Source organism: Chrysemys picta, chromosome 6 (genome assembly GCF_011386835.1).
Source record: "Chrysemys picta bellii isolate R12L10 chromosome 6, ASM1138683v2, whole genome shotgun sequence".
Classification (NCBI taxonomy): Eukaryota; Metazoa; Chordata; order Testudines; family Emydidae; genus Chrysemys; species Chrysemys picta.
Genome location: NC_088796.1, coordinates 118,881,788 through 118,898,878, shown reverse-complemented (window position 1 = coordinate 118,898,878; position 17,091 = coordinate 118,881,788). Strand labels below are relative to the sequence as shown.

Sequence of the window (17,091 nt, the reverse complement as noted above, 5' to 3'; positions counted from 1 at the left end):
GTGGTGCAAAGAGTTGAGATGAGCTGAAAGCAAAATACCCAGTACCTACCGAATTGCTCCTCTGGGAAGGTATCTCCAGCCACCAATGCACTTGTATCACAGCAACAGCCAATTGGCACTTTCAGCTCTGCAGTAACACATGTCGAATTTACCACTGTCAATAGCGATTCCTTTTGGAAATGCCACAAAACCCCTGGTGTAATTTGACAAGAAGCCAGGTACCCATCCTTCCCTCCTACTGGTTTGATGAGAACTGCTCCTATTGTCTGTGTCTTTTTGGCCCATACATAGCAGGGAACAGGTTTTGAAACAGAAATATTTGACTTGTGGTATATGCTGTTTCCCCAAAGCTGTCGCTTACCACTATTATTTTGATTGTAAAAGGAGAGAGCCAAGTCACCCTTCTAAAACTATGCCCTCTGCTAGACCTTAGGCAACTGAAGTTTACCTTAATTTGTGGGGAGGCTTTAAAATTCCCTTTAATACTACATTTGGGTTTTTTTAAAACCATAAATTCATTTAAAAATATTATACCCGATTTACAATATTTGGGCACTCAGAAAGGAATGAAGTTCCACTCCCTCCTAACAACCCTGGATCCTCTAAAGTAAAAACAGACTCAGACCTTGTCATTTGAAGCCAATCATGATCAATAATGTTACAGGAAAGTCTTTTAAATGTTTTTAGTTCTGAGGCTTCCCCCTTTCTCACTCTCTCTGCAGTAAAGGAAGCCTTCAGTAATCTGCTGATACTTAATGACACCTGCTTGAAATGGAGGCGAAGAGTAAGGAGAGCTGGTAGGAAGGAAATCTATTCAGTAAGTGATGCATATTTTGAATGTTTTATTTAAAAAAATATTAAAATCAAGCAAATATTGGCAAACCAGAGTCTTCATACATTGTTGCTTTTCGGGTCTCCACTCTTCTTGCAGGGCATTGAGTCACAGTAACGGAAACCTAGCATGCAGCATCGTAAGAAAACTAAAAGGGCCAGTGGATCATTGTTTGAAAAAGAATACCCACAACCATGCTTTTTGTTGTTTCTTGCTCACCTCTGTTTCGTGCTTGTTGTTTGTTTCTTCCTTTCTGCTGCTCTGTTCCTCTCCAGCCTTCAGCAATTTCTTGTTCTTTACACAAACTCAAACAGGCCAATGTGCCTTGCCATGTACTCTGTGATCCCCTTACCCCGCTGTGAACCCTCCACTGAGGCTGTCTGTGGTGGGCCCGAGACTGGCTGCTCTTATCTAAAGTTTCCACAGTTAGAGATTATCCAGAGTTTATTGCATCCCTCTAGCTGAGGGACAGACTGTGTAAGATTTAAACAGAGCATGCAGTCTATTTTTTTCTTACTCAAATAACTGAGACTAGATAGGTGTGAAATTGTTTGTTTTGAGTTACTAACATTATGACTATTTGGCACCAGAGCACTGGAAAATATGCATGACTACAAGTGTACATACAAGCCCAGCTGTCTGTAACTTGGTCCTGCGAGGGGCTGGGCATTCTCATTTCATGTGGATATAGCATACCTGGACTTTCAGAAAGCCTTTGACAAGGTCCCTCACCAAAGGCTCTTAAGCAAACTAGGCAGGCATGAGATAAGAGGGAAGATCCTCTCATAGATCAGTATCTGGTTAAAAGGCAGGGAATAAATGGCCAATTTTCAGAAGAAAGAGAGGTAGATAGCGGTGTCCCCCAGGGGTCTGTACTGGGACCAGTGCTGTTCACTCTTTTTCCAGATTATTTATGAATATGTTGAAGTGGCAAAATTTGCCGACGATACAAAATTACTCAAGATAGTTCAATCCAAAGCAAACTGTGAAGAATTACAAAGGGATCTCGCAAAACTGGGTGACTGGGTAACAAAATCGCAGATGAAATTCAATGTTGATAAATACAAAGTAATGCCAATTGGAAAACATAATCCCAACTACACATCCAAAAAAAGTGTGTTCAAATTAGCTATTACCACTCTGGGAATCATTGTAGATAGTTCTCTGAAAAAATCCATTCAGTGTGCACCGGCAGTCAAAAAAGCTAACCATTTTAGGAACCATTAGGAAAGGGATAGATAATAAAACAAAATATCATAATGCTGCTGTATAAATCCATGGTATGCCCACACCTTGAATACTACATGCAGTTCTGATTGCTCCATCTAAAAAAGGATATATTAGAATTGGAAAAGGTACAGAGAAGGGCAACAAACATGATTAAGGGTATGGAACAGCTTCCGTATGAGGAGAGATTAAAAAGACTGGGACTCTTCTGCTTAGGATATGATAGAGGTATATAAAATCTTGACTGGTGTGGAGAAAGTGAATAAGGAAGTGTTATTTACTCCTTCTCACAACACAAGAACCATGTGTCACCAAATGAAATTAACAGGCAACAGGTTTAAAACAAACAAAAGGAAGTACTTCTTCACAGAATGCACAGTCAACCTGTGGAACTTGTTTCCAGGGGATGTTGTGAAGGCACAGAGTTCAAAAGAAGATTAGATTGCTTCCTCAAGGATAGGTCAGTCAATGGCTATTAGCCAAGGTGGTTGGGGTGCAACCACGTGATCTGAGTGTCCCTAGCCTCTGATTGTCAAAAGCTGGGAGGGGACAATGGGATTGATCACTCGACAATTGCCTGTTCTGGTCATTCACTCCGAAGCACCTGGCATTGGCCACTGCCAGACAACAGGATAGTGGGCTAGATGGACCATTGGTCTGACCCAGTAAGGCTGTTCTTAGGTTGACTTCAGTAGGATTTGATAGTAATGAACACCTTTCCAGATCAAGTATCGGGGGTAGCCGTGTTAGTCTGTGTCTACAAAAACAACAAGGAGTCTGGTGGCACCTTAAAGACTAACAGATCTATTTGGGCATAAGCTTTCGTGGGTAAAAACCTCACTTCTTCAGATGCATAGAGTGAAAGTTATGCCTGCATCTGTAACTTTCACTCTATGCATCTGAAGAAGTGAGGTTTTTACCCACGAAAGCTTATGCCCAAATAGATCTGTTAGTCTTTAAGGTGCCACCAGACTCCTTGTTGTTTTTCCGGATCAAGTGATAACTGCAAACAGCATGCAAGTGGGTCCACTTTTGTAAATGTACTGTTTCAGCAATGAAGATACATGAGTAGGCTGCTGGTTCCTGTTAGCTGGCAAACTAGCAGTTTTGGGGCTGGGGTTTGTTTACCAAAAAAAAAAAAGGGGGTGGGGGGAGAAACTAAGTGCAAGAACTAGCTTTAGGGTAGTGCTGTTCAAGTTTATCCACAAGCATGCTGTGTCTTCCTTCATAAAACCTGGACATGTTTTGATTATAGTAACGCTCAACAAATTTAATACAGTCCGTCTGTATGCACATGTAGATTTTTCAACAAGGATATGGTAAATTACTTTTCCATAAAGTTTATGATAAATGGTTTAGTTAGAGTATCCCACAAATTGAACCCACGCGAAGTGTCAAAGCCTTCCATTTTCAGCACTGTGATTGTTTCATTACAGTTTCACATACAGGGTCGACGCTGGTATCAGAAGGAGTTCTTTCATGAAATGGCCTTTAACCTCACCGCTTACGGACAGACTCCAGAGGTGTGTCTTGATTTGCGCCCAGGCACCAATTACACTGTGAATATTTCCATGGCAGCTTTGGATCTTTCTGTGCTAGTTTCCATGACAACTCCAATTATTGGTACGTCCTGCTTTTTTTTTTTTTAACAAGATGATCGCTTAAGTGTGAGTGCTTAGCCTCATTGACAATATTGATAACTGACTTGAACTTAGTGTCTCAGTGTGGATTGTTGATAAACTCCTGCCTTGTGCTCAAAAACTGTAATCTAATTGTTACAGATTTCATGCTGTTTCTTGTTGAGTCAGCAAATCCCAAAGCATGGGGACAATGGCTGTCATGTGTTTTTAAATGTTACTTCAGCATCACAGGGTAACTGGAGAGGAAGGATGGGACAGTGATTGGGATTTTAGCTTGGAACTCTGGAGACCCAGTTCAATCCCCTGCTCTGCCAAAGACTTCCTGTATGACCTTGGGCAAGTGACTTAGCCCCTGTGTGCCTCACTTCACCATCTGTACAATGGGGATAATGGCACTGCTCTACCTCACAGGGGTTGAAAGATTGTGAAGTACTCAGATACTATGGTAATGAGGGCCCTATGAGTACCATAGACTGATATCGCTACCGATGGTGATATTAAAAGGTATTCCAGCAAAAAGGCACTGTTGGCAGAGGAGCAGAAAGAGCATGTTATGCTTCGTGTTTTAATTGTAATTTGCTTCCAGAATTTTTTTTTCCATAAAGAAAACTGCACTAATAAAAATCTGCAGCTTTTGAGCTCATTTTGATTCCAGTTAAACTGGTTTGAATTAGGACACTTTTGTACCGTTCCTATGCTGAAAAGCGTCTGGGTTAGATTAAAAAAAACAACAACAAAGTGAAACACTAGCTTTGGTGTTGGCAGCAGACAGATGAAACCTAGCAACTTCTTTGAATTTTGTAACTGTGTTTGGCCACTAGGTGCAGCTGTTTATCTGCTGGATACCCAATGAAGAACTAGAGAGCTGTTTATGTGGTATTTTCCAAATCATGAATACTTCAGTACTTTTTTAATAGTAAATCTTAGCTTTTAAGACATCATAGAAGGGGGAAAAATCTCTTCCTTGTGTGTGAAAGTTATTGTGTAGGGCACACCGTGTTCTGGATCACTTTAGTGATGAACAGCAATTATTGGATGATTTTTGCTTGAAAATTGCCTAGCTGTCATTCAAAAGTAGTGAATTGTTGTATCTGTTCATGTGTCTTTTTAGAACAAAGCATGTCCCAGAATTTGATTGATTGAGATGCTTTTGAATACCCACAGTTATAACCTGTAGGCATTCCACTTTACATTGTCATCCTGCAAGAGTTCGTTACTTGTGCAGACAATCTGTACAGAATACTTCCTAGCAGGTGCTGCATGAAGTGGGGTTGATGATTCGGTACCTGGTATGTTTCTCTTTGAGCTGAGTTAGTACTGAATGAATGCACCAGCATAGTCCTGGGTGAGGTATTTGTAGAGCCCTGCGTGGATACAAATTTATATCCTTGGATGCAGATATACATGTGTATCCACACAGGGCTGTAGGTATTTGGTGGAGAGGCACAAACATTTGATCATGTCTGCTTATCAAGTAAGATCTCATTAAAAGGCCCATTTTACTTTTTTATAAGAGTAATGGGGTTTGAGTCACTTTTGATTTAGCTCCCACATTTAAATTTTACAAAATTACACAATTTAGGATTAATAAAACTTTCCATTTTATTTTTTTTTAAATTCCGAGAAAAACAGTGTTTGGTATGGATTTCAGCTTTCTCCAGCAGTGTTTGCAACCCAAATGTTGCAACATTGTGCTTGTTAATGACAGCTAGTAAGTGAAACTGACCAGTCTGTTTTGTAATCCATGGGGGGGTGAAATGCAAAAAGAAAACCAATGTAAATGTAAAATACCTCAGAAGATCTAATACTGTAAGGAAGCTGAAAGATTGAAACAAATGTTTTTCTGTAGATGTACTGTAACTGGCCTAACCTTTGTTATCGGGTGATGTAGCTGCTTGAGGTTTCATGCTGATTTCTTTGGGGGAAGAGTAAGGAGGTATGGCCCTCAATTTACCCACAGTTAACAAATGTTCCTGGTGAGTCATGGATTTACATTTCAGAACATAGGATCACATCTTCAGCTGGTGTAAATTCCCATACCTCATTAACTTCAATAGAGCTACTGCAGTTGAGGCTCAGGCCCATAGATTCTGTAATGCTAGAGGCCCTCTTATAGGTCATTCCATGGTGACCATATTCCTCTATGGAGGAAATTAATAAGGTTAGAGAGTGTATTTAGTGTGAACCTATGCCGTACAGTCACATGTTAGTGAAAGGTTGCTTTGTGCTAAGACAGAAAAAAGAGAGAGAATCTACAGTGACCATAAATGTCTGTCAGGAAACCTACCTTTGCTTCAGATATCCTGAATGAGATGATTCATTATGCCCATAATGGAATGTGTGTCTACACAAAAAATGGAATTCAGCAGCTTGCTACTTTCCTTACCATAGGCAGCCTGGCAAGCAGATTCCTTTTAAAATAAATCTGTGATCAGCATGTTATTGTTCTCGTCTCCTGGCCAGTAAAGATTCTCTATTGAGTGCTTCATAGAGCACTGAAATTCTGTTCCTTTCATATTCCCAGCAGTATCCTTCTTAGGCTGCCTTTTCTGCCCTCCCGGCTTGCATAAGAGTTTTTACCATGTGCTCACGTGAGATGGGAGCTCGAGTCATGAAAAATGGTTGGGCAATCATTGCCCAATCGCTATTAAAAAACTGGTGATGTGAGCTTTCTGTGTTTGTGTCTGTTTCTCCTGCTCCCTTCCATCGCATCCCCTCAAAAAAAAAAAAAAAAAAAAAAGGCTGTTAAGGTTGTACTGTCTCTGATTCATTATTTCGCTGTCTGGGTTACTGATTGTTGTAGTCCCAATTGTGCTGTTCCCTTTTATAGATCATTTGTGAAGAAGATATCCTAGGTAAAGCATTGTCGCTGACTATTTCTGAATTTAAGAAATGTCTTTTTTTTTTTTATAAACACTCACTGCTGTGACGGGTTGAATCACAGAAACCCCCTTGGGAGCTGCCACCTGATGTGCAAAGACTACCCCTGCTTCTGTTTTCCCTGCCAGCTCAGGATTCCAGCACCCTGTCTTGCTGAGCCAGACTCTCCTATCTGCTGCAACACAGACCCAGGGTCTGAATCACTTGTCCCAAAGCTGCAAGTTTACCTGAAAACAGCTCACAGTAGCGTGCTTGTCTTGAGCACTCAGATGCCCAACTCCCAATGGGGTCTAAACCCAAATAAATCCGTTTTACCCTGCATAAAGCTTATGCAGGGCAAACTCATAAATTGTTCGCCCTCTAGAACACTGATAGAGAGATGCACAGCTGTTTGCTCCCCCCAGGTATTAATACATATTCTGAGTAAATTACTAAATAAAAAGTGATTTTATTAAATACAGACAGTAGGATTTAAGTGGTTCCAAGTAGTAACAGACAGAACAAAGTAAGTCACCAAGCAAAATAAAATAAAATGCGCAAATCTATGTCTAATCAAACTAAATACAGATAATCTCACCCTCAGAGATGTTTCAGTAAGTTTTTCTCAGACTGGACACCTTCCAGGCCTGGGCACAATTCTTTCCCCTGGTACAGCTCTTGTTGCAGCTCAGGTGATAGTTAGGGGATTCTTCATGATGGCTCCTCTCTCCCCTTTGTTCTCTTCCACCCCTTTATCTATCTTTTGCATAAGGCGGGAACCCTTTGTCCCTCTGCGTTTCCCCCCCCCCCCCCCACTGGAAAAGCACCAGGTTAAAGATGGATTCCAGTTCAGGTGACATGATCACATGTTACTGCAAGACTTCATTACTCACTTGCCAGCACACACATATACAGGAAGACTCACAGGTAAACACAGCCATCTGCAGACAATGGGAGTCATCAAGATTCCAAACCATCATTAATGGCCCACACTTTACATAATTACAATAGGCCCTCAGAGTTATGTTTTATATTTCTAGTTTTAGATACAAGAGTGGTACATTTCTACAAATAGGATGATCACACTCAGTAGATTATGAGTACTTGTGGCACCATAGAGACTAACAAATTTATTAGAGCATAAGCTTTCATGGGCTACTGCCCACTTCTTCGGATGCATATAGAGTGGAACATATATTGAGGAGATATATATATACACACATACAGAGAGCATGAACAGGTGGGAGTTGTCTTACTTAATTGGCCTCTCAGAGTTGGTAAGAGAAATTTTTTTTTTGAAGTGATAATCAAGCTAGCCCAGTACAGACAGTTTGATAAGAAGTGTGAGAATACTTACAAGGGGAGATAGATTCAATGTTTGTAATGGCTCAGCCATTCCCAGTCCTTATTCAATTCTGAGTTGATTGTATCTAGTTTGCATATCAATTCCAGCTCAGCAGTCTCTCGTTGGAGTCTGTTTTTGAAGTTTTTCTGTTGTAAGATAGCCACCCGCAGGTCTGTCATTGAATGGCCAGACAGGTTAAAGTGTTCTCCCACTGTTTTCTGAGTATTATGATTCCTGATGTCAGATTTGTGTCCATTAATTCTTTTGCGTAGAGACTGTCCGGTTTGGCCAATGTACATGGCAGAGGGGCATTGCTGGCACATGATGGCATATATCACATTGGTAGATGTGCAGGTGAACGAGCCCCTGATGGTATGGCTGATGTGATTAGGTCCTATGATGATGTCACTTGAATATATATGTGGACAGAGTTGGCATCGGGCTTTGTTACAAGGATAGGTTCCTCGGTCAGTGTTTTTGTTCAGTGATGTGTGGTTGCTGGTGAGTATTTGCTTTAGGTTGGGGGGTTGTCTGTAAGCGAGGACAGGTCTGTCTCCCAAGACACCTTCAGCCACCAACTAAAACCTTTCCAGCGCATCATCAGAGATCTACAACCTATCCTGAAAGATGATCCTTTACTCTCACAGATCTTGGGCTGCTATCAAATCCCACCTCACTCTTCTCTTCTCAGACTAAATAATCCCTGTTCCCTCAGCCTCTCCTCATAAGTCATGTGTCCCAGCCCCCTAATCATTTTCATTGCCCTCCACTGGACTCTCTTCAGTTTGTCCACATCCTTTCTGTAGTGGGGGGCCCAAAACTGGATGCAGAACTCCAGATGTGGCCTCACCAGTGCCAAATAGAGGGGAATAATCGCTTCCCTCGATCTGGTGGCAATGCTCCTACTAATGCAGCCCAATATGCCATTAGCCTTCTTGGCACAAGAGCACACTGTTGACTCATATCCAGCTTCTCGTCCACTAATCCCCAGGTCCTTTTCTGCAGAACTGCTGCTTAGCCAATCGGTCCCCAGCCTGTCCTTGTTGAACCTCATCAGATTTCTTTTGGCCCAATCCTCCAATTTGTCTAGATCACTCTGGACCCTATCCCTACCCTCCAGTGTATCTACCTTTCCCCCTAGCTTAGTGTCATCTGTGAACTTGCTGAGGGTGCAGTCCATCCCATCGTCCAGATCATTAATGAAGATATTGAACAAAACTGGCCCCAGGACTGACCCCTGGGGCACTCCACTTGATACCGGCTGTCAGCTAGACATCGAGCCATTGATCACTACCCGTTGAGCCCGACAATCTAGCCAGCTTTCTGTTCACCTTATAGTCCGTTCATCCAGTCCATACTTCTTTAACTTGCTGGCAAGAATACTGTGGGAGACTGTATCAAAAGCTTTACTAAAGTCAAGGTATATCACGTCTACTGCTTTCCCCTCATCCACAGAGCCAGTTATCTCATCATAGAAGGCAATCAGGCTGGTAAGGCATGATTTGCCCTTGATGAATCCATTTTGACTGTTCCTGATCACCTTCCTCTCCTCCAAGTGCTTCAAAATGGATTCCTTGAGGACCTGCTCCATGATTTTTTCGGGGACTGATGTGAGGCTGACCGGTCTGTAGTTCCCCAGATTCTCCTTCTTCCCTTTTTTAAAGATGGGCACTATATTTGCCTTTTTCCAATCGTCCGGCACCTCCCCCGATCGCCACGAGTTTTCAAAGATAATTGCCAATGGCTCTGAAATCACATCGGCCAGCTCCATCAGCACCCTTGGATGCATTGCATCTGGCCCCATGGACTTGTGCATGTCCAGCTTTTCTAAATAGTCCTTAACCTGTTCTTTCACCGCTGAGAGCTGCTCACCTCCTCCCCATACTTTGTTGCCCAGTGCAGCAGTTTGGGAGCTGACCTTGTCTGTGAAGACTGAGGCAAAATAAGCATTGAATACTTCAGCTTTTTCCACATCATTTGTCACTAGGTTGCCTCCCTCATTCAGTAAGGGTTGCACACTTTCCCTGACGACCTTCTTGTTGCTAACATACCTGTAGAAACCCCTCTTGTTACCCTTCACATCCCTTGCTAGATGCAACTCCAGCTGTGCTTTGGCCTTTCTAATTTACACCCCTGCATGCTCAGGCAATATTTTTATACTCCTCTTTAGTCATCTGTCCAAGTTTACACTTCTTGTAAGCTTCCTTTTTGTGTTAAACTCACCGAAGATTTCTCTGTTAAGCCAAGCTGGTTGTCTGCCATATTTGCTATTCTTTCTGCACATCGGGATGGTTTATTCCTGCACCCTCAATAAGGCTTCTTTAAAATACAGCCACCTCTCTTGGACTCCTTTTCCTCTCATATTAGTGTCTCAAGGAATCCTGCCCATCAATTCCCTGAGGGAGTCAGTCTGCTTTTCTGAAGTCCAGGGTCTGTATTCCGCTGCTCTCCTTTCTTCCTTTTATCAGGATCCTGAACTCGACCATCTCATAGTCACTGCTGCCCAGTTTGCCACCCACTTCTACTTCTACTTCTACCCCTACCAATTCTTCCATGTTTGTGAGCAGCAGGTCAAGAGGAGCACAACCCCTGGTAGGTTCCTCCAGCACTTGCCCCAGGAAATTGTCCCCAACACTCTCCAAAAAGTTCCTGGATTGTCTGTGCACTGCAGTATTGCGTCTTATGGGAACAGTGTTGGTGGGAGTTCGTGCTGAGTGAATAGATGCCTCCTTCTGATAAAGAGGGTGCAGACTAGGGTGACCAGATGTCCCGATTTTATAGGGACAGTCCCGATTTTTGGGTCTTTTTCTTATATAGGCTCCAATTACCCCCCACCCCCGTCCTGATTTTTCACACTTGCTGTCTGGTCACCCTAGTGCAGACTGCCGTGTAAAAACATTATTAATCTGAACATCCAACAGTTTCCTGCCATCTAGAAAAGTACAATTTAAAATGCTGATTCAATAAAACATCTGTGTCTGTGAGCCTCTTGAAAAAGCATAAGGAAGGGAGAGAAGATACTTGGAAATCAGTATATTTTGTAACGTTTTCCATGCCAGACTGATTAAAAGATGTTCTGTACCTGAAGAATAGCTACACTTAAAAGTCATGGCCAAAATTTTCAAAAACACTTAGTGATTTTGAGTGTGTCCATTTTTGGATGTTCAACTTGATACACCCTCAAAGAGACCTGATTCTCAGGTGCACTTCTTGAAAATCAAGCCTCACTAGTCTCAAATTTGGCAACCAATATCACTAGTTACTTTTTGAAATCTCGGCGCATGATCTCACTTAATGTTGTTTATTTTTCTAATGTGCCACAGCTGTACAGGTATGTAAAGAATTAACATGGTCCCTGTCCTACGGAGCTTACAGAGTAAGTACTGTGCAAATAATAAAAAAAGAAGGCAAATGCACTTTGGAACAGAAGCTTAAGAGCTACAGTATGTTTCTTGAAACAACAATAGCACAGGGATGGTGAAATGAGGAGGAGGTTGCCCTTGAAATATTAGTGGAATGCTATGCAAAACAAGTGTGTTTGAGAAGAGATTTGAGAGACAGAGATGGGGAACATTTGGAGACAGTAATTAAGAAGGCAATCCCAACATACAGTAGGAGGAGTGTGAAAGAAGGTGTGAAAATGAATGTGTTCGTTGTTTGTTCCACCCCCATTGTGCTGCAGTCATCACATTATCTCCCAGGCTTTGTGCTGTATAACCTTCAGTTATAATTGTTTTTAAAAATTGTTTTTCTCAGATAACATTTATTTTCTTGTAACATCCTAAGCACATCTTTATAAATACATCTTTCTTGTAAAGTTGTGGTAAACAGCAGGCATAACAACAGAGAGCAGCCAGTGTTAATTTTTAAGGAGCACCATCAAGGTTTTTAGACCTGAAAGCCAGATCTTCTGGCTGTATTTTGACTTGCAGGCTCCATGTCTGCTCCATTGTTTTGGCTTCAGAGAGTAGAATTTTTGCATAATTGAGTACCCTGTCTGTTCATTAAAGAGCAGGCAGAGTGCAGGGATAATATGACATGTATGTGTGCTTCTGTCATCATGAAGAAACCCAGCACCTCTGGCTGGTAGGTCACCCAAGAACAGTGGTGAGATGTTAGTCCACCTGCAGCTCTTGTTTGGGGGAAGGAAATGATAGATTCTTCAGAAAGACCAATTTAAAAGAGGAATTTTTAACCCTTAGGCCACTAGCTAACCACCAGTTGTTTAACACTTTGGAGACTGGCCAATTTCCTAAGGTTTGGAATGAGCCGCTCTGTGTTGGAACACAATGCTTGTTAGGAAGATCCCTGGTCACAGGGAAGTGGGGTTATTGTGTCTGAGTTACTAAAGGGGAACATTGAACTTCCCCTCCAATGAAAACATGCATATTGGGTTCTGTAACCTCTTCCAATGTTTTCTCCCCCACACGTAACCTCTTTAAAAAAAAGAAAAATAGAAAATTGCAGTGAGTCAGGGTATGTTCCTACGTTACAGTCTGCTTATTGTTACTTGCTACAGGTATTTGTATATACCAGTTACAGGGTTTGGATAAAGATATTGCAGGAGCTTTTGAGTCCTCAGACCTCTCAGATGCCTCTCTGGCACACAAATATAGTGACCCCTCACTCTTCTTCTTAAAAATTATTTACATCAGAAATGAATAATCATGAAACTGAAGGTCTAGAAAGAGGTATTTGCCCTAAAGGAATGAATTCCACAGCATTATGTTTCCTCCATGAATAGTTTTGTGGTGCCCCTCTCATTCTAGGGTTTTCTCACACATTGCATCCCAAATGGAATTTCGTAACCTTAGGGGGAAAGAAAACAGCTTACCATTGTTCTGCTCATGTGCAAGTAGGAATAGAGTCAGGCTAACTCACCCAACTGCCCTCATGGTTGGGGGATCTTTAATTTATTTTTCTTTTTTCAAATGTTAAAAATTTCTGCCTTCCACTGAGGGAGGAAGGGACTGTAGGAAACATGTGGATTTACTGTGGATATTCCCTGCTATTTGTGCTATCATGACAGACCTCCCAGGGGGTGATGAGTTACAACGTATACCTCTTAGAAAACAAGAATTACAGAGAAATGATTTTCTGTTTCAGTGAAGCAGGCAGGGGGATTGATGACAACCAGTAATATAAATATGTGTTTTTATGTGACAGGAATTTAGTCTCCAATCCTGCAAACATTTATGTGTGATGTATTTAACTTTAAATATGTGAGTAGTCCTATTGAAGCTCATGGGACTGCTTGAATGAATAAAATTTAAGCACATGCATAACTGTTGACAGGATCGGTGCCATAAACTAGCCCAGTGCTATTGTCTATGAGAGGTTGTGTGTGAAATCCTTCCTCCGTGTATAAACTTAATCTCCTTTTAGTGTGTTGTGGGTTTCTACAGGTCTCTGTTTTGGCCCCTTCCATTTCTCTTTCTGCATCCTGTCTCTGGGCAGTCGCATTGACAAATACGACTCCAGCTGTCATCGTTATGCTGATAACTTGCAGATTTACTTCTGCACGCCTGACCTGTCTCCTCCTGGCCAAACCAAAATCTCAGTTTAGTTTTTTGACATCTTCCCATAGACCAACCTTCATCTTAAATGCAACCTGGCCAAAACAGAACTCCTAATCATTCCCCCCAGTCTTCCAGGATACCACCACCTTCCTCCCTTTTGGCCAGGCCCAAAGCCTGGGCATTTTCTTTGACTTGGCCCTTTCTAGATCTCCACATCCAGGCCACATCTAAATCTTCGCATTTCTTCCTGCATAACATCTCTTAAGATATGGCCTTTCCTCTCTGTCTGTACAACTAAAACTCTCATCCAGGCCCTTATCTTTCATGTCTCAACTGCTCCAATGGTCTCCTCTCTGGCCTTGACAAATTCCATCTTGCTTCAAATTCTGCTGCCAGGAGCATTTTCCTGACTTGTGACATTGATCCCATCTCTTCCCTCTTTGCACCTCTCCACCAGCTTCACCTTCTTGTCTGCATCAGACACAAACTACTTGTCTTCACTTTTAAGGCCTCCACAGCCTAACCCCGCCTTACCGAGCATTTCGCACATGGGACCCCTGCATTTGTTCTGCAAATGATTTCCAGTCTTGATTGCCAATTTTAAAATAATTTGCAACAAACCACTTTGTTTTTCCCCCCTCACTCATGGGAGAAGCTCTCTATAAACATTTGCAAAGCCACCTTGTTGTTCTCCTTCAAATCCCTATTTAAACTCTTCTCTGTCATGATGCCTACAAATAAATGGTGAGGCAGCTAGGCTCTGAGACCACTGCTTTTCATGCTGACCAGTAATGTCTCATTAGTTACTTGTGCTCCCTCATCTGTCTCTCTCTCTATCCACCTTTTCTCTCTTGTCTCACGTGTATAGACTGTAAGCTCTTTGGGTCTCTGTGATAGGTATTGTACAAACATAACAATGGAGTCCTAGCCTCTGGTCTCTACTACAATACAAATAAGTAATAACAATAAAGTGGAACCAGCCAGTTTAATTTTCACTGATGCAACTGAGTGAAATGCAAAAAGGAAGCAAACAGAATATAGTTAATGACACCACTCCCTTCACCCCCCCCCCAAAATTAACATTCCATGAGGTGGTGTTAAAAACACAGAAAAGGGCCCTCTCCCATTATATTGTTATTAAAAATCAATATATTTGTCTTAAGTGACCTTTTTAAGTTCATTTTTTCTCTTTTCTAGTGGGCTCTTTTGGTCATCTCCTCAGAAGATTCTGTGATAGTGGTTTTCTTCAGTTTAAAAATTCTTTGCCTTTCAGCATAACATACATGTTGTTTCATATGTTGTACTTATAGTCTCTCCTCATAACCAGTGCTATTTAATCAGTACTGCTACATAACCCTCACTTATACCATTAGTACTTATTCCATTTCTTTATTTTAAATGTGAAAATATAATAAAAGATTTTTTTAAATCAAAATCCCCAAACAACCATAAAATCCTTAAAACAATGTGTTTGCAAGAAATGTCAGTTATGCAAATGGCATTATTTCAGCAGAGAATTGTTTTCAGTTATAGCGGGGCCTGAACGAGAACCCTTGATTTGACTTCCTTGAACTTGAGGAAAGATACCATCTGGATGCAAACCTTATGGCTCAGTTGCATCACTATTTTTAAAGCATTATCAGCAGCAGAGAATGGCATCTAGAAAAGCAGAGAAACCCAAACAGGACTGCTCTAGTGCAAATGAAGGATTTCTAAAAGGGTGGTAAGCCAAATGATTAACTAGCCATAAGCATATGTTCATTTTAAATAGAGACATATTTAAAATGAGCCACAAAGAAAATACTATCCTTTTAAATGGAGTCATTCTGACTGTAGTATGTATAGTAAAGTAAATTTCAGTGCTGTCCTAGTCATATAGTATTGGTGGAGTGCAGAAGCTCAGCTAATCAGAAAGACCTTAAAGATTCCTACTATCAAGATTTGATAGTATAATGAAAGTGACACTGTTCATCACATGTGTAGTGATTAGTCTGTGCAGTCCTAAGGCTTCCGTTGTAAACTGCGACTGTAAAAAGTCAGAGGCCTCTGAGATTTAAAACAGGGACAAGTAAATTAGGAATCTTAATGTTTCTCACAGGAATGGCCTGATTTTTTAAAAACATCTGCTTGATAACAAACAAGTGAGTTGCATCAATATCATCCAAGAGCTAGCAAGTTTGAGCTGGGGTTGTGTTGCTCAAATGGTATGGACGGCAACGCTGGCTTTAGTTTTTTCCATGGCCGAGTTCTACGCACCGGTTTGGGGAAGAATCTCGCACACAGACCTGATCAACATCCAATTAAATGTGGCTCTGAGACTTGTAAGTGGCACCCTGAAGACCATGCCACTGCCTTAGATTCCAGTCCTCGCAAAGTCCTTTCTCCAACCATCTGGTGAGAGATGGCTATGTTGCACGAGTACAAGAAAGTTCTTGCTCATCCAAAGTTCTTTGTTCATCCACCTCACGCTTGCCTTAAGTCCTGCTGGCCATTCTGGGTGGTTGGAGAAGCTCTTCTGTCATCCAGCTTCAACTCAGAAAACCCCTGGCAGATGCAATGGGCTGGCTCTGACATAAACAACAAGCATCTTGTACATGATCGCACTGTCGAACGACCTGGTTTCTTGCTCTGCCAAAGACAGTGGATGACCATCAACCATATTAGGACATTACACAGAAGATGTGTTCACATGATGCACAAATGGAGAATCAAGAATTTGCCGCAGTGCGAATGCGGAGTCTTCCAAACCATTGAACGTGATGTGAACAAGTGCCCCATCTTGTCATTTCCAGGAGGTATAGCCTCAATATCTGTGCTGTTTTCCTATTTCACTTGCAATGCTATTACATGTGCTTTCTGCTGTGTTTTGGCTTCCAGCTAACACTGTGACCCAGCTCAAATATTCTTGCCATAAAAATGAAACTCATGGTGAATTGCCAAATTCCTGGCCTACCAGCACTGATTCTGAGAGGGGTATTTGGAGCGGGGTTTGGTTGAAGATAGGGGTGAATACTGGCACTTTTAGGTTTGTGTCAACTGTGAAGTTTGAAGGATGCTGCTTCAAGCTGGTGGCCTGTAATCCTGATAGAATGTTTTTATAGTAATTTACCTGCAGACCAAGAGGGGTAGATGTTAATGGCAAGCCACTGAATTTGGGGCTGCAGCTTTTCACTCTTGATCAGGAATTTTCCCACACAATGGCTGCCCTGCATTAGGTGCTGCCATTGTTTCTGACTTCATGGAGGTGGTCTGAAGGCTTTATTTTTCCCCCGGGGATTGTTAAATTTTGATGTTCTGCAGGCCTAGTAGTTGACTGATTTTTGGCACACATTAACGTTCTGGCAACATGCATTTTTCTTAATGTCAAATACTGCACATGGAAGAACTTCCTCATAAAGTCCTCCTGTTTCCTGGGGTGAGAATTAAACCAATTTTAAAATTTTGGATTGTTGCTGCTTTACATCTTATCAGGGCAGTCTGGAGAGACTTAGATGTGCTTAAAGTTTTAACAGCTTGTATTTCTGACCAGTTACCCAATGTGGCAAAGACTCCAAACTTTAAAGGGACTTGTTGCTTGCTAGGCCTGGGTAGTTACTGGTTAGTGCCCTAAAGCTGTTTTCCTCTTTACACTGCCTGTCTGAAATTCAATACAAAGCTCAGGTCGGTTAG

At 41.7% G+C, this 17,091-nt stretch overlaps 2 protein-coding genes across 8 annotated transcripts in view; one reads left to right on the top strand and one right to left on the bottom strand.

Annotated features, from left to right (window-relative positions):
* Nucleotides 1-7,969, bottom strand: part of SNX30 (sorting nexin family member 30) — a 582,715-nt gene extending 574,746 nt beyond the window's left edge. The window contains exon 1 of the mRNA XM_065550562.1: nucleotides 7,916-7,969. Coding sequence (XP_065406634.1) covers nucleotides 7,916-7,954 — 39 coding nt within the window. The 5' untranslated portion in view covers nucleotides 7,955-7,969. The remainder of the gene's footprint in view (nucleotides 1-7,915) is intronic.
* Nucleotides 1-17,091, top strand: part of SUSD1 (sushi domain containing 1) — an 89,605-nt gene that overhangs the window by 57,078 nt on the left and 15,436 nt on the right. For all 7 annotated transcript variants that reach the window (XR_010588904.1, XR_010588903.1, XM_065550553.1 and 4 more), the window contains 2 exons: nucleotides 723-817; nucleotides 3,496-3,682. Coding sequence is in view for 5 of the 7 variants with exons in the window: in XM_065550553.1 (XP_065406625.1) it covers nucleotides 723-817; nucleotides 3,496-3,682 (282 nt within the window). In the remaining 2 variants the exon portion in view is untranslated. The remainder of the gene's footprint in view (nucleotides 1-722; nucleotides 818-3,495; nucleotides 3,683-17,091) is intronic.